The sequence below is a fragment of the Mauremys reevesii genome, linkage group 19 (genome assembly GCF_016161935.1).
Source record: "Mauremys reevesii isolate NIE-2019 linkage group 19, ASM1616193v1, whole genome shotgun sequence".
In the NCBI taxonomy this organism is placed as follows: Eukaryota; Metazoa; Chordata; order Testudines; family Geoemydidae; genus Mauremys; species Mauremys reevesii.
Genome location: NC_052641.1, coordinates 9,005,272 through 9,026,682, shown reverse-complemented (window position 1 = coordinate 9,026,682; position 21,411 = coordinate 9,005,272). Strand labels below are relative to the sequence as shown.

At 48.3% G+C, this 21,411-nt stretch overlaps 1 protein-coding gene across 3 annotated transcripts in view; it reads left to right on the top strand.

The window, feature by feature from the left end:
* WHRN (whirlin) overlaps positions 1–21,411 on the top strand; it is a 105,698-nt gene that overhangs the window by 29,198 nt on the left and 55,089 nt on the right. For all 3 annotated transcript variants that reach the window (XM_039506893.1, XM_039506892.1, XM_039506891.1), the window contains one exon: positions 18,654–18,779. In XM_039506893.1, coding sequence (XP_039362827.1) covers positions 18,654–18,779 — 126 coding nt within the window. The remainder of the gene's footprint in view (positions 1–18,653; positions 18,780–21,411) is intronic.

The following is a 21,411-nucleotide window of genomic DNA, read 5'->3' as shown; positions in this document are numbered from 1 at the left end:
CTTTCCCTCCATCTCAGATCAGTCTTGTTTTCTTTCACCATTTAATTTTGGACCAAATGCTGAAAACTTGGTGGGGGGGGGGGGGGGCTTCAGAGGGAGTCTTGCCTGCATAAAGGCTGGAAAAAGCCTGAGTTAGAACATCAGGATTTTTGTCTCCAAATACAGTGCCTCTCATCTGCTTTTCTTCTCTGTCAGGGGATCTGGGTTTAGGACTCTGTGGAGAGAGGCAGGGTTATTTGGCTGACTCACATGACAGCCAGATATGGGGAGGCTCATTAGCTCCTATCCAGGGTCATGGCTCTTAGAGGGACTTGGAGATAAACATAGAAGGTCTAGGAATAAGCCAAGCAAAGGCTTGTAACTTATACTTAACCATAATTCCCAAGAAGGGGTGAATTTTGGGCACAACTTTGTATGCATGCATGTGAGTTGAGAGAGCAGGGGAGGAGGGGAAATATTTATTCCAAATGTCCTTTCCTCTCTCATACCTTCATATTTTTCCTCTTTATCTCACTTAATCCTCCTTCTTCTTCTCTCATCCTTTTTCCTCCTCCACTTCTCTTCCTCTTGTCCATCTCCCAGACATTCCTCAAAATGGAAAGCTTAGGAGTCAGGGCTTGGTGGGGGAAAAGTGTATCGACCCAGCTTGGCTTTGCCTTAATTTTCTCTCTTGACACCAGAAAAAATAATGTATTTAGTGGCTGAGATTTGAAATAATGCTTTGTGCTTCCATAGCTCCTTACAGATAAAGGTCTCAAAGCGCTTTACGAGCCAGAAACCTCACAGCTCCCTAATCTGCCCTAATCACTGGAAGAGCGCTCCCTCTTGAAACAAGAAATGTTTTAAAGGAAGCCAATGTTGGATGCATTTGTGCAGAACTGTCTGGTCTCAGGGGAGTCAGATGTTTCCTCTCCATCCTTCTAATTCTCTGGAGACATGTAAGCCATGTCCTCCTCTAGAGCAGTGGTCTCCAAAGTGGGGTGTGCACACCCCAGGGGATGCACAAGAGGATCCTTCAGGGTGTGCAGCAGGAGGCGTGCCGCCGGAGCAGTGCAGCTTCGGCAGTTTGGGCGGGAGTCCGAGCGGCTTTTTTTGCTTGGGGCGGCAAAAATGGCAGAGCCGGCCCTGTGCGTGGCACGGGGGGCGTGCTCAAATTTTGTATTGATAGGGGTGCACGATCAAAAAAGTTTGGAGACCACTGCTCTAGAGAGTTAGGCGAGCTACGGATGGATGAACCTGCTGTAGCCTGGGCTAAGAAGTGGCTGTCTTAGCTCAGGCAGTCGAGGCTTGTGCATTAAGATCCAGAGGTCCCAGCTTTGATCCCCCATTAACACCGACCCACCCAGGGGCATCGGCGTTACCCATGGAAGAAAGCTGGTGAAGCAATGCTATCTTCAGTTTGCTGGGACTGTGGTGCTTGGACACTACAATGACGTTGAGGGACATCTACGTGGCTGGACAGACATACAAATGAGTATCTTTCTATTAGGCAGAACTGCCTATCCATCTACTGTATCTATCGATGTCAGTGCATGGGGGACCCATTCACTCTGTGACCCGTGGAAGCAGCTTTAGAGTTGCTCCACAAATGCAACGTCTACGTTGCAAATAAAACCCACGGAGCTTTGTCTCCTAGCCTGGGTCAGCTGCCTGGGGCTGTAGGGCTAAAAAGAGCAGTACAGATGTTCCAGAGCCTGGGCTGCAGCTGGAGTGAGCACCCAGTGAGTGGGGGAAGGTCTCAGCAACCAGGCCTCAGCCCAAAGGGGAAAGTCTACAGGGCTATTTTCAGTCCCACAAGCCTGAGGCAATTGACCCAGGCTCTGAAACTCGGTGCTGGTTGGGCCTTAACGTGCCTCTAACCACTCAGGCTGAGGCTTCTACTCAATGTCTTTAACAATTCTCAGCTCCTTGACTGCTCACCCAAGAAGCTGTTAGCATGGCCTGATGTGAGGAGAGGCACCTGTGAGCTAACACTTCTCCTAGTGGTTGGGTAGAAAAATCTGTGAAGGGACAAGATGTTTTGCTTCACTAGTGAAATATTCAGGCTGGCCGCAAGGGAGAAGGGAACCATTATTTTCATATAAGGAGAAGGGAGGGAGAGGGGTAGCTCGGTGGTTTGAGCATTGGCCTGCTAAACCCAGGGTTGTGAGCTCCATCCTTGAGGGGGCCATTTAGGGAACTTGGGCAAAAATCCATCTGGGGATTGGTCCTGCTTTGAGCAGGGCGTCAGATTAGATGATCTTCTCAGGTCCTTTCCAACCCTGATATTCTATTTAAAAAAAAAAAAAAAAAAAAACCAGCCATTATGGAGGGAGATTAGTTCAGTCAGGTCCCTCCTCCCCACTTTGTCACCTTCCTGTGGATCCAGAGGGGGTGGCAGGGGCTCTTTGAAGCTGGAGCCTGGAAGTGTTTCTCATGCATGTCGCTCTCCTCTTGTTTTTCATTTCCCTTTCTTCTTTTTGTACAAACGCAAAATGCTCAGAAGGCCAGAGCCCTCCACGCCTGCTGTCTCTGAGCCTGGCCTGCTGCTGTGGGAGGCTACAGGCTAAAAGTGCCAAAGGAAGGGGGTGGGTTCCTGTTGGCCTTTGGCTCCTTTTCCCCCAAAGCTCTCCTGATTTTCAGCGCCTGCCTCGCAAGCCAGCCCTTTAATGCTCTTTAGCAGCCATATGCAGAGTATGGTATGTCTGTTACTCTGTCCTCTGAGCGATGCAGAAAAATCTGCTCCTGAAGCCTCATCAGTCTGTGGAGTGGAAGAAAGCCATGGGCCGCTGCACACTTTATTTTATTCAGTGCTGCCCGGCAGGCTGATTACCGAGAGGTGCCTCGCTCTGCCGGCTAATGACTGAAGGCGGCATTATAAGGATCAATAGCCAAGGCTGGGAGCGAAGAAGCATGCGGTTACCTTACAAGAGGATGTGGGGAGGCTGTTCTGGAGATATTTGTCCAAGGGTGCACTTAAGGGATGAATTATCCAAGTCGTTTTGCCCTGGTTTAGCATGCACCACAGAGCACTCAAAACATGCCCCAGACCACAGGACCTGATCCTGAAAGGTACTAAGCACCCATAACTCCCATCAGTTTCAACAGGAGCCACTGGATTTCAGCCACTCCCCTCAGGATCAGGCCCTAACCCAGCCTGTGCCTCTGTTTTGCATACTGCCATTATGAATGCAGATATCCTGCTTAGAAAGGTCATGGAAATGCACCATGTCCCTGGATAGCTCAGCGCTGCCAGGCAGGAGTGACAGAAGCCCAGGGTGGTGTCTGATGTCTAGCCAGCTTTAAAATCCTTGGAAAGGGTTGGTGATCTCCCCCCGCCTCCCCAGCTTCCATTTCTAATTAGCCTGGATGTCTGGGAATAAGTACTCACTCATCCTGAATGAGTGGCATTTGAAAGAGAAGAACAGTTCAGAGATCTGAATTCAGCCCTAGAGCTGGGGACAGATGCAACGCAAAACAGAAGGTTAACTGGAGAGGGAGGGGATGTAGCTAAATATAGCAGTGATATTCCTGTAGCTTTCTGTTGTTGCAAGGTTAAACTCAAGGTCCAAGCAGGCATCGCACACCTGTCAGGGTAGAAATGTTCCCAGCCAGCTTTCTTCCCTGGCAATGCTGTTCTGTGTGCCCAGCAGGAAGGTGTCTGTAGCATTGTTTAACAAGCTCACTTACTGTAGGTGAGAGCATTCATTATAAGGAAGGCTCGAAATGGAAATGGCTGCTATTGGGGGAGAGGGGGGAGCAGTGTAACCAATCTGGGGAGAGGCAGGAGTGTGAGAGAGGGTGATGTGGTCAAAGGATGGAGAAGGATGGTTTTGTGGGTGCGGCTGCCCACATTTGTGCAAATTATGTTGCAGTCAGACAGGCAAGAAACTGAACTTTAGCTGAGCTGTGTGAAGTTGAACATCTGCCCTCAACTTCCTCAAAAGAAAATATAAGTGATGGTTCTGGACAAAAAACAAAAGGAAGAAAGACCAAGTGGACACATCATTTTATGAAGGATGCAGTGGGCAGGCTGCTAGTACGTACCTGACAGCAAGAATATTACGAGGGTCCTGCTTAAGGATGAGAACCCTTCAAATGCTACACTGCCATTGTGTGAACCAGCAATCTTGGCTTTTCATGACCGCTAGGAGGCAGAGGTCAAGGCTGCATTGCTGAAGATGGCACTCGGAAAAGCAGCAAGTCCGGACAAAGTCACAGCAGAAACTATCAAAGCCTTGAAAGAGTTTGGTATATGCTGGCTCACGTGAGTCCCGTGCATAGTCTGAAAAGAGGAGAAAATCCCAAGAGAATGGAGAAAGTCCATACTGGTACCAACAGACATACTAAAAGGTGGTATATGCAACCGTTCAAATTACCAAGGAATTAAGTCCTACTGCATGAGACAGAATCGTAGTTGCACTGCCAAACGGCAGAGCCCATTTTAGGAAGGAGTAGTTTGGCTTTAGGAAAGGAGAAGGGACACTAGGTGGTACGTTCATTGCTAGATAGTTGATGGCAAACTGGAGGGGAAAACTGAGCACAGTTGCTTTTTCCTGAACGCAGCAAAAACCTTAGACAAAGTACATAGGTGACTGCTAGTGCTTCTGCTATGATTCTGTGGGGCCCTGGAGGACCTTGTCCAGATGGTGATTGATTTGTAGGGCAGTTCCATGGCAAAGGTGCCGATGCCCTTCGGTGTAACAGAGGGTTTTGTGGTGAAGGTTGGTCTCCACCAGGGATCAGCACTTAGTCCATTACTAGTCAGAATTGTGATGGATTTCATAAGTAAGCAAATACAAACAGAAAATGGTATGAAGTTGATCTATGCAGACAACATTGCACTGACCACTGATAGCGAGGGAGAATCAGTCCAGGCAATTGATATCTGGAACAGGGAACTAAAAACGAAGGCCTCAAAAGGAGTAAAGAAAAGACTGAAGTCATATGGGTGACTTGTGCAAAACCAAGACAGATGAATATCAGCATTGAGGGCTGGCACCTAAATCAGGTCTCTTCGTTTCAGTACCTTTGGGCTGGTTAGCAGCAAATGGAGACATTATCAGAGAACTGCAAGCAAGGCTGCTGAGTGTGAGGGAAGTCTGGGTCAAGTTGAGTGATTTATTATAAGCAGATGCCCAGACTTCTTAAGAGGCACTGGATAAAACCATGGCAAGACCAGCGCTTCTATACAGATCAGAGACTTGAGTGACCAAAGAAGCACTTGAGAAGACCTGAAGTCATTGAAATGAGACGCTGGAGGGCAATGAGAGGGGTGACTTCGCTGGACTATACATGGTATAATGTCACCAGGACTGAGATCAAGGTGTGCAGGAGAGAGAAGCTGCAAGAGAGGAAGTTGAGGTGGCCTGGGGCACGTATGAAGGATGGAGGAAGGACATCCCCTTAAGGAAGCAATTGAGACTAGTTTGTGGACAAAGAACAAGAAAGCAGTGGATAGATGGGAGGATGGAGTGGATATGCAACGAGTGCTGGACTGGGAAGCCTGGAAAAGAATGGGCTGGAGACCTGACCTCAGTTAGCTGGGGAAAGGGGGAAGAAGCTGTAAGCCTTGATATGCCCCGTAGGCCAGATCTTCTACAGAGCTCAACCTCTCAGGTGCACGTGGGGTGCGGAACTCTGCTGAAGATCCGGCCCCAGGTCCTTCTGGCAATGGCCTCTTTGGCAAGGGCCGCTTTGGCTGCTCTCAGTCATGGTTTTCTCAGGGCTGTTTTGTCCCTTTTGCTGGTACAGGGATCTCTATTCCTGTTTTCTAACTCCCAGATCATACGCATCAGCTTGAGCAGATGGCTAAACTTTCCCAGCAAGGTCTTGCCTTAGCAGAAGTCACCCTGACCACGTGCTTTCAGCATCGCACATGGCAAGAAATCGTGGACCTAGCAGTTTAAACAAAGCTCTACCCCAATGGTCCTGCTGTCCTGCAGTGGCTCAAGAGCATGAGTACCAACCTCAGAGCAGACTGTGAGAAGCAGGGCACACACCCCAAACTGGTTTGAGAGTTCTGTTCTTAGATTTCACCAACCAAGTGTCCAGTGTGAACTTCTTAGGCGCTATAAGATGGAGTCAGACCGTCTCCTTGGGTACTCCAATCTCTCTTGTCACTGTGGGAAGCTTGCCTTTGTGATAGATGGACCCCTAACACAAAAAATCAGAATACTATTCAAGTTACTCCCAGTCCAAAAGACCAGTCACTTACCCCAGGTCAGTTGCACCTTAGATCTCTCACCAACCATGGTGTTTGTAGTTTATTATAGGAATGGATGGCTATCTAAAGATTTATTAACTAGGAAAAGGAAATCAGAGTTATTTACAAGGTTAAAACAGGTAAAAACACAGAGATGAGTTAGTCTATTACCTTTTGAAACTTATGAAGTTTCTATAATAAGCAAGCTCTGCTCAGGGCATCTTTTGTTATGCTTAGTCATCCTTGCCCCTTCTGAGTCCTAGCAGCATGAAAGATACAGTTCCGTCCTCTTCGGGCTTTTTATTACTACTTGCTTCTGCTTTGAGCTGCAAATTCAGCTGTTGGGTGGTGGAAGGGGATTGGGTTTCCAATGAGAAATCAAAAGTTTGAGAGGAAAGCAGGCATTTTCCACAAAAAATTCCCCTCATTATTTTTTTTACAACCCCAATAATCATGTCCAAAACACGAATGCTTACAATAGTGTCATTACTAGAGGCAATCAAGTGTGCAGAGTTTTAGATCAATTTTTAATTTTTTTTCAGTTCTTCCTTTCGCCTGTTTTTCTCAATCTGAATTTTGCCCGTCCAAATGTAAGGTGCATTCGATTAGCTACAAAGTGGATGGGCCCGATCCTCTCTCCCGTATGCTGGTATAAATCAGTAATAACCTTGGTAAAGCCAGTAGAGTTATCGTGGTATAAATTAGATGCGAATGGGACTTTGTGTCTTTTTTAAAGTTTATTTGTATTGTATTCTAGCAGTAATGTCATCAAGATAACATCAGCAATATGAAACTTTTAAAAATTGGAACACAGTCACATGTAGAATTGATCTAGTATAGAATAAGTCCTGCCTGCAAATGCTTTTCTAGAAGATATTGAATCCATCTCCAGGTAATTGCATAAACCAAACAACAAAAATCTCACCAGTATTGACTTAAGACTAATTCCTTATTGGAGAGGCTGTGATGGCGTTTTCATTGTCTCTGTCCTTGCCTGGGAGAAGAGGAAAGTTGCAGTGTTAACTAGGGATTTGATCCTGCAAACACCTAGGGCTTGTCTAAACATACAGTGCTGCAGCATGGCTGGTGAAGATGCCCTATACCGGGGGTGGGCAAACTACGACCCGCAGGCCGAATCAAGCCAGCCTGTGAGCTCCCACTGGGGAGTGGAGTCTGGGGCTCCAGGTGGGGTTCCAGATCGGGGGCCGCACCACGCAGCTCCTAGAAGCAGCCACATGGCTCCGCTTCGAGGGTCGGGGGCCGCTCCACCTGCAGGAGCCGGAGTCCTGGAGCCACTGCTTCCAGGAGCCGCTTGAGGCTGCACTCCTGAGCCTCTTCCCTATGCTTCAGCAGTGATTTCCCCTCCCACTCTCCAGATCCCTCAATCTCAGCCCAGAGCAGCCTCCTGCACCCCAAACCTCTCATCCTCAGCCCCACCCCAGAGCCTGTACCCCCCTCCCACACCCCAACCCCAATTTGGTGAACATTCATGGCCTGCCATGCGATTTCTATTCCCCATGTGGCCCTCAGGCCACAAAGTTTGCCCACTCCTGCCCTGTGCTGATGGGAGAGGGCTCTCCCAGCGGCATAATAAACCCCCCTCTGTGAGAGGCGGTAGCCATGTCGGCAGGAGAAGCTCCCCATGCCTCATGGCGCGGTCCCCACTGGTGCTTATGCCGGTGTAGCATATGCTGCTTGGGGGTGGCTTATTCACACCCCTGGGTGATGCATTATGCCACCACAAGCTGTCGTGTAGACCTAGCCTTAGACATACTTAATTTTACACATGGGAGTAGCCCCCCTGAACTCAACTGGGGCTTCTCATGCAGGTAACGTTAAGGGCATGCGAGGAGCCTACATCTATATATACTGTTGCAACGATGATAGTACAATTCAAAATCATTCTGCGTCCCTGTAATATCGAGCCATAGTGTAGTTTGTCACTCAGAGCCATAGCCCCCAGAGCTGGGGGCCCACCTCGGTAATGGCCAGACCATTTTGCTGGGCCAAATGCCGCAACCTTATGCGGCTGGTCACACCGCCACTCTCTGAGATTTGGAGGGGGTGGTGGTGGGGCTTATCAGCTTGGGGTGTTCAGGCTGCTAATGGGGGGGAGGTACCGGAAGGGGGAAGAGGAGGGTCAGGCAGAGGTAAATCTGTGCCCCCCATGCTACATGGCAGCTGTGTAGGCCCTGAAATTATAGTTAGCAGCAGAGCTGGCTAAAAAGGGTGGGGGCAGGGGGGAGGATATAGCATAAATTTCATCAAAATATTTCCTTTTTGTGTCAAAATTTAGTGAAAATTTTATTAAATCTTTGACCAGGTCTATTTAGCCTCTGTTATTTCTGTTCATTTTACATGGAAGACACTTCGATACCTGGGTGGCTATTATAAAACCTGAAGATAGATCAAACCAATTCTACCCAACTGCCTCAAACCATGTGAGTGGAACTAGAATTAAAGCTGATGCAAATAATTCAGGGACAGATTTTGTTCCCTGCCTGCTGTCTGCCTTTCCAGCAGTGCACAGGGGCTGACAGTGTGTTGCAAAGGGGCCCTGGCTAGCTGCAGTTCAGAGGATGTGCTGTGGGTGGGAGTGAGACAGGGGAGTGTCTGTAGCACACATGACTATGGAGACTTTTGTAGTACTTCAAACTCCAGGGCAGGCCCAGGAAGGCTGCTGTAAATTAGAGCACCCCTGGGGCTGCTCTAATTTATGCAGGGGTGTTTTGGCCCCTGACGCCGTGCAGAATCTGAAGAAAGCAGAAGGAGTGGAACAATTTGTACAGTGGAGGTACTGAGCGCCATTGAACCAAACTGTAAACCCTGTATATGATGAAAAACACTTAAAGCCAGTGGGTGCGGCAGCACCCCCAGTTCAAGGACCTATGAAAGGCAGGTGATTGACCCATCCCAGACCTGGCCTTCTGTGAAGAACCTCAACCTTTTTTGCTCCTTAAGGGGTCTGATCCAGCTCCCATATAATTCAGTGGCAAAAGTCCCATTTATTTCAATGGTGAAAGATCAAGCCCTAAGAACTGAGAGGTTCCTGCATAAAATCTACACCTTTTCTGGCAAAACTCCTGACTTTTATCTCAAAGCCAGTAGCTTTTATCCCTGTATTTCATTCTTCATTTAGTACAATAAGCACTGAAGTGTAATAAGCCTGTCTCTGATGTTCAGGTCCTGGAGCGTTTTCTAGGCCTTCCTCCTTTCTGCCTAGCTACTGATCCCAAATCAGACAAGAAATATTTCTCCTCCTCTATAAACTTGATTCCTTTTCATTTCTTGGTGACAGCATGGATCCGCCTTTTGTCAAGAAGTCAGGCACTCTAAATGTGATTATTTTCTTTTGTCCCTCACTGCCAGTTTTTGCTCTCCTTGGCAGCCTGCAGTTTAATATAAATTGGGTCGTCTTCAGCATTTATCTGAGAGCGTTCGATATTAGTTGATTAAGAAATGCAATTAAGTCCTCGCCATCCCAGCCTTCTGTGACTGCCAGCGGCTGTGTGTATTTTTAAGCCGCGCTTGGGGTTTTTACACAGTAGTTCAGGCTCATGATGTAGAGGAGAAGGTTTTGTATGCTTTAATTGCCAGTGTCCTGAGTTTAGTTATTTTCACTGATTGATCCTTAAGGCACCAACTCAGCAAGGTACTTCAGCAGGTGCTGAACTTTAAACACATGAAACGTGCGGTTAATTACATTAACCTTTCTTTGACCTTGTCTTCTCTAATACTTAGCAGCATGTATATTAAAAACAACCCTCCCCTCAAAAAAACAAAAATCCAGCACCCTATCAAAATGGCAGCAGGTATTCCAGGCACCCAAGGTTTCCTATGAATGTGTAACTAGCTGGGAGGTACCCAACAGTCTCAGACCATGGGGATTTGTCACCCCCTATAGTTGTTTGCCGGTATTGTTAGAGGCTGTTCTTTTCCCCGCATCCTTGTTTCATTCTGAGCTGCATTGTTCTAGCTCTTTGTTCTAACTCTGGATCTTCTGGGAAAGGAGCAGGGGGTGTGGTCTTAGTGCATGTTTAAAAAAAAATAAAAAAATTAACTGCACCAAAACAAAAGCCTCCACTGGATGCACTTCTCCCCCAGGGGAGAGGGTGGGCAAATAAGCCCGTAGCATATGTTAGTCTTGTTGCTTAATGGGCTGTTGGAAAGCACTCGGATACTATGTGATGAGCGCAATATAAGAACAGTATAGAATTGACTCGTCTGTAACAAGGCTGAGTTAGTTTTGTTTTTCGTTTTCCCCACTCTGTGACTCTTCCAAAGTTGGAGGAGATTTGAAATGTTAGTGAGGGGAAAAGAAGAAAGAAAAGAGAGAGGAAGAATGTGTGTGGGAAGGGAAGCCTAAATATAATTCAGTTTATTGCAATCACTGGCCAAAAAATAAATAAATGGGAAAGAAGGAAAAGGATGGGGGGAAAAAATCAGATATTTTTCAGTTTTAGAAAACAGCACCCAGCAAAATTCAATTCAAAACAAACAAAACAGGAAAAAAATTTCCCATCCAAAATCAGTTTTATTGCTCCCAAACAGCATTTTTTCCACCAAGCCAAAATCCCATTTTTGATCAGAAAAAATTTTTGGTTGAAAAATGTTGTCCGGCTCTCCTGTCTAACATGTAGGGCAGCGGGCCTGCGACAAGTCTTTCATGACTATGGAACCCTAGAATTGATTTCGGGGCCTTGTGCCCCTAAAAGCAATGAAGGGGTTAAAACCCAAGGAGTTTAAACATTTTGGAGGCATGGATAAGAAGCGGCCCTAGCTGGCTTGTATAGGACTATCCAGCCTCCACAGCTGTAGCCATTCCATGGAACGCAGACAGCATGAATGAATTGGCTGCAGTGGCTAGGGAGCCTTCCTCTCTTCTACCCTGAGCAGGCTAATGATGTCCATATTACAGTGTGAAGTCAGCTTAGCAGCCCTCTCCCCGCTCTTTCTACAAGCCAGCAGTGATAAAAGGGAACAACAGGTGAGGAAGTACGAGGCCGGGGTGGATATGGAGCAGTCTCTGCAGAGTCTATTAATATGCACCGTGGCGTTATCTGATTGGCTGCTGGCAGTCCTATAAAAACTTGAATGGGTGACAATGGGATGTTAGTAGGCCTGCAAAGCATCTGTAAAATCAGGTTATAAAAATGAGAACTGCCTTTGGATCCAGCTTATAAAATGCAATGAATAGTCCTCAGTTGGAATGTTGCCCTGCTGCCAAGACGCCAATTGACAGTTCACTGTGATGCTGGCAGACCAGGTGCCGGCTTGGCTCCTGTGCCTCACTGAACACTAACTAATGCATAGCTGGAAACATCTGGCTCACCTGTATGTTAGCGTTGTTAAAACAGCTGTTAGGTTATGAGTGTGTTTAGTGTTTGGACTTTATGAAATGCTTGTGAGTTGCTGCCTGCATTAATCTCACTTACAGATCTGCATCCCACGTCATAAAGCAAGATTTAAATATTTGCTTTGTAACTATAAACGTGTTTGCGGTGAAACTGGAAACTCACACAGTCAGGGGAGAAGCATCACCAAATGTGAAATACTAGTTTGCCAGAAGGTGTCATCTCCTGCCCAGCACAAGAAGGCCCATAGACACCAGACAAACCATTGTGGAACATCTGTGGACAACATACTTTCTTGATTGTTTTCCTCACACCCATGAAGAAGGCACGTGCACAAATGCTTGTCCCATCACAGCTTCAACTCTGGGGGAAAGGGAATAACAATCCCAGAAGGCACTGAACTGCTGTGCTGCTTGGAATTTGGAGAGGGCAATATTTCTAAGCATAAGCAAGGGATCGCAAGCTGCTTAGCCTGAGTAAGCCCTACAGGACATATAGACCTTACACATTACAGCAGTTTCTGTTAGGTTCCAAAAAATAAGACTAATTTGTGTGCATATGTTTACCTGCTTTAACCATGTAAATAAATCTATTTATTTTTCTTAATAAATCCTTAGAGAGTTTAATATAGGATTGGCTGCAAGCATTGTCTTTGGTGAGAGATCTGAGGTACAATTGGCCTGGGTTATGAGACTGCTCCTTTGGGACTGGTAGGAACCTGAATATTATTGTGATTTTTGGTGTAAGGGACCGTCTATCACAAAGCCAGCTTGCCTGAGTGACCAGATAGACTGGCATACCCAAGGTGCCTGTCAGTGACTCCATGTGAAGGCTGTTCTAATGCTTGGGGAGTTCACACCTGGTTATAATGCTTGGGGAGTTCACACCTGGCACTTGGTGGTTGCAATGTAATTCTAGAACACACAATTAGTTTGGGGTTTGTGCCCTGGTTGGTCACACTCTGTCTTGAGGTTGGAATCCACGTTTGTGAGCCACTCCAGACAGCTTGATGGTTGGCATGTGGGTTTTTTTTCTCCGAAGTCCCCTCTGGAGCTGAACGGGCTTCACTGGGTGATGATGTGATCTGTAATGAGCCACCAGGGGCGATGCAGACGACAGAGTGAGGGCCAGTGTATGGGCTTCCCACTTCTTCCGTGACACCTACAAGAAACTAGCTAAGTCCTCCTCTTATATCCTGGGGCTGGGATTTTCAGAGAGCCTGTGGGAGTTGGGTGCTCAAACACTGTGGTGATGAGCGTGGATAAGAACATGGATAGAATGGAATCACTTGAGTGCCTAACTCTCTTAGGCTTTTTAGAAGATCCCAGCCTTCGTTGATTTCTCTTAGGAGCGAGCTAAGCTGAGTTCAGAACCCCTGTCTTGGATTGTTTGCTCTCAAGGGAAGGGACCGTGTCTGGAAAGTATGCAGCGCTCTGCAGTCACTGTTGCTACCTAAACAATGACAAGAATTCCACCTTGCTCTCCCTTCCTCTGGCCTTGTCTACCTTGCAGATGCTCTGCCAGCATAGCTAGACCAGCAGAGCCCCCAGTGCAGACACCGCATATACCATAGGAAGGAGTTTTTCTGCTCACATAGTGACACTACTTCCCAGAATGGCATACGCTATGCTGACTGACGCACTCTTTTGTCACTGTAGCTGCATTTACATGGGGGGCGTTGCCTGCATAGCCATGTCGGGTAGGGAGTGTGGTTTTCTCACACCCCTGACTGACACATCTATGTCAACAAACCTTTGTAGCGGAGACCTGGCCTCCTGTCTTCTACTAAACCCAGTCTTCCTACCGCACCTAGGGCTTGTCTACATGGGAACAAAACACTCAGGAAACTAAACTGATTTAAGGCCACTTTCATTCTGAATGAGGGTATCCATACAAGGGTTTGATGTGGCTTTACTAAGCCATTTTAAATTCACATCTTTAGTTCATTTGGATTAGCTTTCCTGATTGTTCCCATGTAGACAAACGTTTAGAGCAGAATGTTCAGGGAAATATTAAGGGTGTCTATCTGGGAGGCTCTGGGAAAACAGGGTATAACTGTAAAAGCAGCTTCACAGTCTAGAGTGTCTGCCTCCGTCAGAGGGAAAAATGTCAGCCCTATGTTTGCCTGATAATGGTGCTGCCAGATGTCTGTGGAAAGTAATTAACACCTGTCTGTTGCAGCGTGTGTGCCAGCTGTCCCTGGGCAGGGTGGAGTCTGTGTTTGTATTATTCATTCGTGATGTGCAGGGGGATCCTGAAGCCCTTGAGCAAACACAGAGTTAACTCCTGGGCGATGTCTCACTCAGGTGTACGCAGTAGAGTACTGGGACCAGGCCAGGACCCAGGAGGCACACAGCACCTGTGAGCCAGATTTGAAAAGCTCCACACACCAGCTATCTGTTGGCACTTTTGACAGTCTGGCTGTAACGGTGGGTACTGAGCCTTTGGAAAATCTGGCCCTATAAAAATGCCTGACAGACCTGAAATATATTGAGGTGGCTCAAGTTGGGCATCCAAAATTGCCTGGGGAGGAAGGTCTGTGGGAGAGCTGAGAAGAGACCCCCAACCCCCATCTCGCCGTCCTGTGAGTTAGAAACGAGCATTGCTTGCACCTTTTGAAATCAGTGGGAGCTTTGCCTAAGTGAGGATCGGGGAGCTGATTTTCTTCTCCTACCCCAATCCCTTTTCCTTAGTAAAATAATTGCAATTGCCCTCACGGTTCCAGGAGGGGCAGCAGCAGATCGCTGCTGTTAGGACCGGTGGCTCCCCCCAGACTTCTGAGCATGCTCTGTAATTCCCCTCCCTAATAGGCAGGACAGACATTTGTATGGGAGAAAGGAAGAGATTACTTCCTGCATAATTCATCTCTGCCTCACTCTACTTTGAAGCCACAGCCTTTGCTTTGCAGATCAGTACCTGTTTCACTAACAGTGGCACGGGATGTTGCAGGGACCTCTGATCCAAAGGCCTTCCCCAGCTTTCTGAGGGCCTCTTTTCATCCTGCTGTTCCTTTATTGTGTCATTCTGGAAGAAGAGGTCACCTGGAGCCCCTTTGAAGCTACTGCTCCGGTCTGACTCCTAGGCTATGTGCTGGCATAGAGGGGAGAGAGAAGTCTCAGTCAAATTCATAACCCAGATAAAAGTGTGTAACTCATTTGTAATCTCATGTTTACATAAGAACATGGGCAGTGAGACAGATCCTCTGCTGTTGTGAATTGGCCCAGTTCCATGAAAGTCGGTGGAGCTACACAGATTTCTGCCGGCCGAGACTCCGGCTCAGAAAGCATCTCTAGAACAAGCAAATGTGAGAGCAAGGACGCTTGGGTTCTCTTCCCAGTTTTATCCCTGACTCTCTGTGTGACCTTGGACAAGTTACACTATTTCTTGGTGTCTTAGCTTCCCCCTTTATACATGGGGGGAACAATAATCATTGCCTACCTCATGGGGGGGGGTGTTAATTAGTAAGTGTCCCGTGCTGGGAGAGCTTTGAAGGTGAGGTGATATACAGCTGTATGTTGAGTGTGGTTATTCTCCATAATTTATTAGTTAGGAGGCTGTTGGAGCAGGGCGACAAAGGCTGTTTGACCCACCCTGCCAGCCTTGTGTGTGTCTCAAGGATTTGTGTTTTGGTGGCACCAGTCGAGGAGGTTCTCCCTTGCCCTAAGGCATTGCACAGACTCATAGTTAGAGACAGGCCCTGCTCCAAAGCAACAGAAGAGTCAGAATCGCTCTCCTTGCTTTACAAGTGGGGAACTGAAGCACCGAGAGATTGAATGACTTGCCCAGGGTTTGTGTAGCAAAGCTGGGAATTGAACCCACATCTGTGTTCTAGTCAAGGGCTTCAGTCATGAGGCCACCTACATCTCTAGGTTTTTGCTTTTTTTGTTTACTTGATTCCCTCAGTCTCCCGCCCCCAGAACACATGTAGCCACCTCTTGATCTCTTCCCTGCTCTTTCCTTGAGTCACTCCATGGAGGTAGCTCCTGAGAGGTGGTGTTACCCTCCGGATGCAGCACTTCTGCCTTTCTTTCCCTATTTACTCCTAACCCCCTCGTGTTTACCTCATGGTCCCCAAGTTCTGAACTCTTTCCCAGGGTGTGGGAGCAGGTATCCATGTAAATCCTGCTTTTGCCCATTTTGAAAATCTACTCGGAGGTCTCCAGAGAGCCTGCCTCTGCCTTTCTGCATAACTTGGGTCCCGGGCCATGCAGACTGGGCCGACCCTCATCCCATGCAGAGCTCCTGGCAAGTCCAGGGCTTTTAGATTCTTCAGGGCTAGCTTTTGCTCTGATCGCCTCCATACCCTCACCAGGGCAAATCGTATCCTGCCTGTGGCACAGCAAAAGGATGTGCCAGAGGGGGCTGAGTAGCAGAGAGGCAGTCCGGTTTCAGGTACTCTTCCAACAGTTTCTCACTCCATTTGCACATCTTCCTGCTCTGCTTCTGTGGGACAGACGGTCACAGCCATGTGCATAGCGATGTGTGTCCGGCGAGACCTGGATCTGAGCTATCAAAGGGGTGGACAGTCTCTCCAGGGGAAGTCTGGGAAGGTATAACAGCTGCTCGGTCTGGCCCTGGCGGCCTTTGATTTTAAACCCATTGTGCAAGGTGCTGTACAAACAGTGAACAAAAAGACAGATTTAGTGCTGATTAGAAGCTATTTGCAGGTATCTTCTATTTCCCTTGCTGCTGTCATTTGCTCTGGATTAGACTTTTGTACTCCGGTCTTACCTCTTGTGTCTTAACCAATCACTCTCTCTCCTCTTCTTGGGTAGCAGTCAGCACTCCTGTTTGATTGGGCCTAAGAGCCTCTGGCAATAAAAATTAGTGTGTTAGGAGGTACAGAGGATAAAATAGAATCCCAAGAGACAAAAATATGCCTCTATGCTGATTTACCTTTATTCATCAGCAAACCCCTTCAGACCATCCCCCACATAATCTACAAACTATTGAATTGGTTGGGGAAATCGCAGGGTATCGATGGCTTGGCACAAGTCAGAGGCGCTCGGTATCTCTAGAAGGGTGCATGATGCCACCCTCTTGGGTAATGCTTTTTGCTGGCAGCATGTGCAAGTCAGGTACTTGGGAGTCCTCTTTTCTAGGAACATAAAAGAAATAAGCAAAATGCATCTCAATCCCTTGATCACACAGCTGGTTTTGGAAATTGTAGCCCCGCTCCCACTAGCATCCATCCTAAACTTGGACTGCTCCTGTTTCCCCGAGGAGAAATCGGTCACAGTTGTTCTAAGTTTAGATGTCCTCCTTAATTACATTCAGCCTTCAATTTGAGGTAATGGCAACATTTTAATGGCCCATCGACCTGTTCTGGGCTGGATTACGAAAGGGATCTTGAGCACGTAACTGAACATGATTCCTTTGTGCCTTTTCCTCTCCTTAGGGAGAAATGTTGGAAGGAAACAAGAACAAGAGTTCTCCGTTTCCCTTACCCACGTTCAGTGGAATCAGATTTGTTCCGCTATGCAGCTTTGCTCCCTAGATTTGGGGTTACGATTGATCCAGCAGAGGAATATGCTCGAGACTCCATAGCGACTTTTCAGATCCAGAGCAGCCAGGTCTGACACATGCTAGGGCTGCAATGTGGCAGGCACTAACTTATACCACATGCTGTGGAATTGCCCTGCGATCTGTTTTTTCTGGACAGAGGCAACTATTTGGGCCTATTGCTTTCTTTCCACTAAGGCTGAAGAGCAGGCTGGCCATTCCCTCCTAGGCCTTCCCAATCCATCTTGGAAACTGAAATCCTTCGAAAAAACTTGGGGTGGGTAGATCTCTGATCAGAGAAGCCAAACATCTAATTCTGCAATGGTGGAGGTCCAAAGTGCACCCAACAGTTGAAGAATGGTACTCTGACTTGGCGATCCTGGTGGCAAAGGAACAAATAACATTTTGCAATAAAACAAGGAGGATACATTTACAGATAAATGGCCCCTGTTTCTGGAAGTATTGGAATAATCAACTTGCTTCTTGAGTAATCCTTTTATTGTTGTGCTCCCCAAGACCCTAATTCCCTTCTATCTCTCAATTTATCCCTTCCCTCTTTCCTTCCTCCTCTCTGCCATATCGTTCCTCTCCTAGCCTCTTTCACTTACCTTTCAGGCTTTTCTTTTGATCCTTTTCTTTCTCTTCTGCTTCTCTTTCTCTGAAAGGGAATCGTTCTCATCATCGGTTTATGATCTTACTTTACAAAGAATCCCAACCAGGGCCGGCTCCAGGCACCAGCTTATCAAGCAGGTGCTTGGGATGGCAACTCCGGAGCGGGGCGGCATTTTCAGGTATTCGGCGGCAATTCGGCGGAGGGTCCCTCACTCCCGTTCGGAGCGAAGGACCTCCCGCTGAATTGCCGCAGATCGCAATTGCAATCGCGGCTTTTTTTTTTTTTTTTTATGGCTGCTTGGGGCGGCAAAACCCCTGGAACCGTCCCTGACCCCAACCCAGGGCTGAATAACAAAATGACCATTGCTACATAATTGTGCAGGCAAATTTCTTTAGCCAGTCAAAGATTGTTTTTGTTATATTACTCTTTGCCCTTAATAATGAAGTCGTTGGGTCTTACCTAGACTGTTATGAAGTCTGATATCGAGTCTCTGCTCCAGGTTGGAGAGACCTTTCTCCTTTTTGCTATTTTTATTTGTCATAATCACACACCCAAACATGGCAAGGGCCGCGACCAATACTTCAGCTATTTCCCTCGCCATCCTGCTCTCCCCGGGACTCCGCTAGCGTGGCAGGAAAGTCGGCAAAATGACTCACTTCCCTCCCTTGCAATGCAGCAGGCAGCCAGGTGGGGCGCTACAGAGCTGCTGTAGCAGCGAAGGGACAGCCGCTGCTCAGATTGCGCCCGCAGCACCCCAGAACCATTCGGGGGCTGCCGGGGAGATGGCTGGAGGTGGCTGGGGAGGCGTTCCCCCGTCTCTCCTCCTCATAGCAAAGGGGCTGATTCATACCCTGTACAAGGAGCACATTTTCAGTTCATAAGCAGCTAGATTCTCCAATTCTAGGTACACGCTGTCTTCTAAACACCATCTCCCTCGAGCCATGATGTAGGGCCTAGATGTCTGCAGGGCTCCGTAAATACCAGCTCTCCCTCTCCACAGGTGAACCTGGTGCTGAACGAAGGCAAGTCCTTGGGCCTCATGATTCGAGGAGGAGCAGAATATGCGCTGGGCATTTACATCACCGGGGTGGATAAGGGCTCGGAGGCGGAAAGCACCGGCCTGAAGGTGAGACGCGAGCGCGGAAGTGGGGGGTAGGTCTGGGGCTCACCTGGGAGCTGGAAATGCATTTAGAGAGCAGGATCTCAAGTGGATGTGAGTCTCCGTGCTCATGCTGCTGACACAGTAACCCAGCCGCTGCACTGGGCCTCTAGGAGTCCACCTCAGCAATCCCCCTAGCACTGGGTATTGCTCCTGCTGAACGGATGAATGGTTACAGGATGATTTATTACACTGGGCTGTTAAAAACAGTCTGGAAGAGCTGCCACAGCAGGGGAGGGGTGGGGACAGGGGCACCGGACACAATGGATGCAGCCCCTCCGGATGGATGCAGGCGGCACCTGCCATTCTGCACTAGTGCGCTCCCCGTGCGACCTTGTTTCCCATCCGAATGGAAGTCTGTCCACCAGGAGCTAGGCTGGTGTCTGGAGGGAAAAGCAAGTGTCACTCTCCCGTCTCCCCGTGCTACAAGAGAAGAGACTTTTTTCTATTAAAGTGACTGGGGTTGGTGCCCCCAGTGCATCTTTCTCATTCCAACCTGATCAGAGAAACCTGTCATTGCTAGCCACGTGGAGCTGCAGTTTTGAACTCCTTCCTCTCAGTACTTCCTTGGGAGTCCTCATTAGCTGCAGTGATGCCGGTGGGGGCGAGGGAGGCTGCACTCACAGTAGCAGCAGCTGGCACGACACTCTGTGTTGGTTTCCTTCTGCTTCGGTGACATTCGCAAGAGTGATCTCCATTAATGATCGGCACCGTAGGTGGCAAACGCAGGGCTGAGCCTGTGTGCGCGACTGCCGGCAGCCTAAATTGATGCGACTTGCCTCTGCTTCTGGCCACTTCCGCATCGCCATATTCAATTCCTTCTGTTAGGACCAGCTAGGCTGACCAGATAGCAAGGGTCAAAAATCGGGACGGGGGTGGGGGGTAATAGGTGCCTATGTGAGAAAAAGACCCAGAAATCGTGACTGCCCCTGTAAAATCGGAACATCTGGTCACTGTAGGACCAATGCCTGCTTCGGGGTTGTCTCGGAGGTACAAGGACTGAGAGGATCTGCTACAGCACCTCCCATGGCATTCTCTCTGCAGCTGGGTTGCCCTCATGCCCAGGGTTTGGTGCACGGTCACTGCTGAGGTAGCATAAGGCAAGGCCCTTTTTCTGCTTGGTTCAAGGGACTCCCTGAGCCCAGTCCTTAGCCAGGAGAGAGGTCTCGGCAAGGGAAATGCAGGAGCTCAGCGGATGGCTCAGGCTTTGGTGGCAGATGCGATAGACAATGATTTAATATCAGACAGGAAAATTGTAAAGGAGTTGTTAAGAGACACATTGGAATCTGGAATAGTCCTTAGCTCCTCTGACTGGGAGTGTGGTTCAGAAGCAGGTTTTACAGGCTGTAATTTCTGGCTGTGCTGCTCAAAACAACCCAGTTCTGTTTGGTCTTTCTCGAAATGGCCCCATCTCCTCAGGGTCGCGACTTTGTGCTCTTCATCTCCGTTTCGGTGCGATTCAGCAGCGACTGAGGGTAAGGTGTTGGGGGGGGGGTCCCTTGGAAATGAATTAATAGGCTGTGCCTATTGCTTCAGAGTAGGACCGGTGGATAACAAACTCCTTGTGATCAGCTGTTTATGTTCCCTCAAGACATTGACAAAGGCCTGCATTATCAGGGATCGAGGTGTAATCCACCTTCATCCCACTGCCCCTGTGATGGGCTGGCAAATTACTCCCACTACCCCACTGCTAAACTTTCTGCAGCAGAGCACTCATCCCACATCCTCCCGACACTGCCCTTCTGATACTACTGCAGCGTGTGCTAAATTGCCTGAGACTGGAGAGGAAGGATGGGCCAAGGGTTAGGGGGGGCTCATCTGGGATTTGAGTGATCCAGGTTCAATTCCTGCTCTGCCACAGACTTCCTGTGTGACCTTGGGCAACTCATTCAATTTGTTGGTGCCTCAGTTTCCTTTCTGTACACTGGGGATGATCATACTGCCCTTCCACACAGGGTATTGTGCAGATAAACCCATTAAAGATTGTGAGGTGCTCCGATAATGCCATGCTGGGGGCCAGGTAGGTACTTTACATAGACTGAGAGCTAATCTGCCTTCAGTCTTTCTACTCCCAGCTGTCCCTACAAACCTCCAGCATTGGACCATCCCCATTCTCTTCAGTTCTTATACCACCCTTGTCACATGGCCTCTGGGATTGTGGGCTTCTCCCTTTGGAACCACTCTGCCTACATAACAGATCTTTTAAAACAGCTGTTCTTTGAGATAACGGCACACCCCTGGCCCTGCGGAGACATTGACACTCCCCCTAGTTCATGTACATGAGGGGCAGCAGCAACGGTGCTCCATGGCAGCTGAAATCTCAGGGCAGCAACGTTACCCCATTCGTATTTACCGTGGCACAGCAGCTGCATTTTTCCCCCCTAATGTAAAAAGGAAACAGACGTGCCACCTGGGGCCACCTTCGGACATAATGCGAGTCACTGGGCTGAGGTGAGATCAAACCTATGTGTTCCCAGCACCGACCTGTCAGCTTCCCCCTTGTAAACACTGCAAGATTAATGGCAGGAGAGGGAGGGCAACTGGTTTCCATTCCCTGAGATTATTTTTATAATCGATGCCTCCATGTTCCACCAAGCTC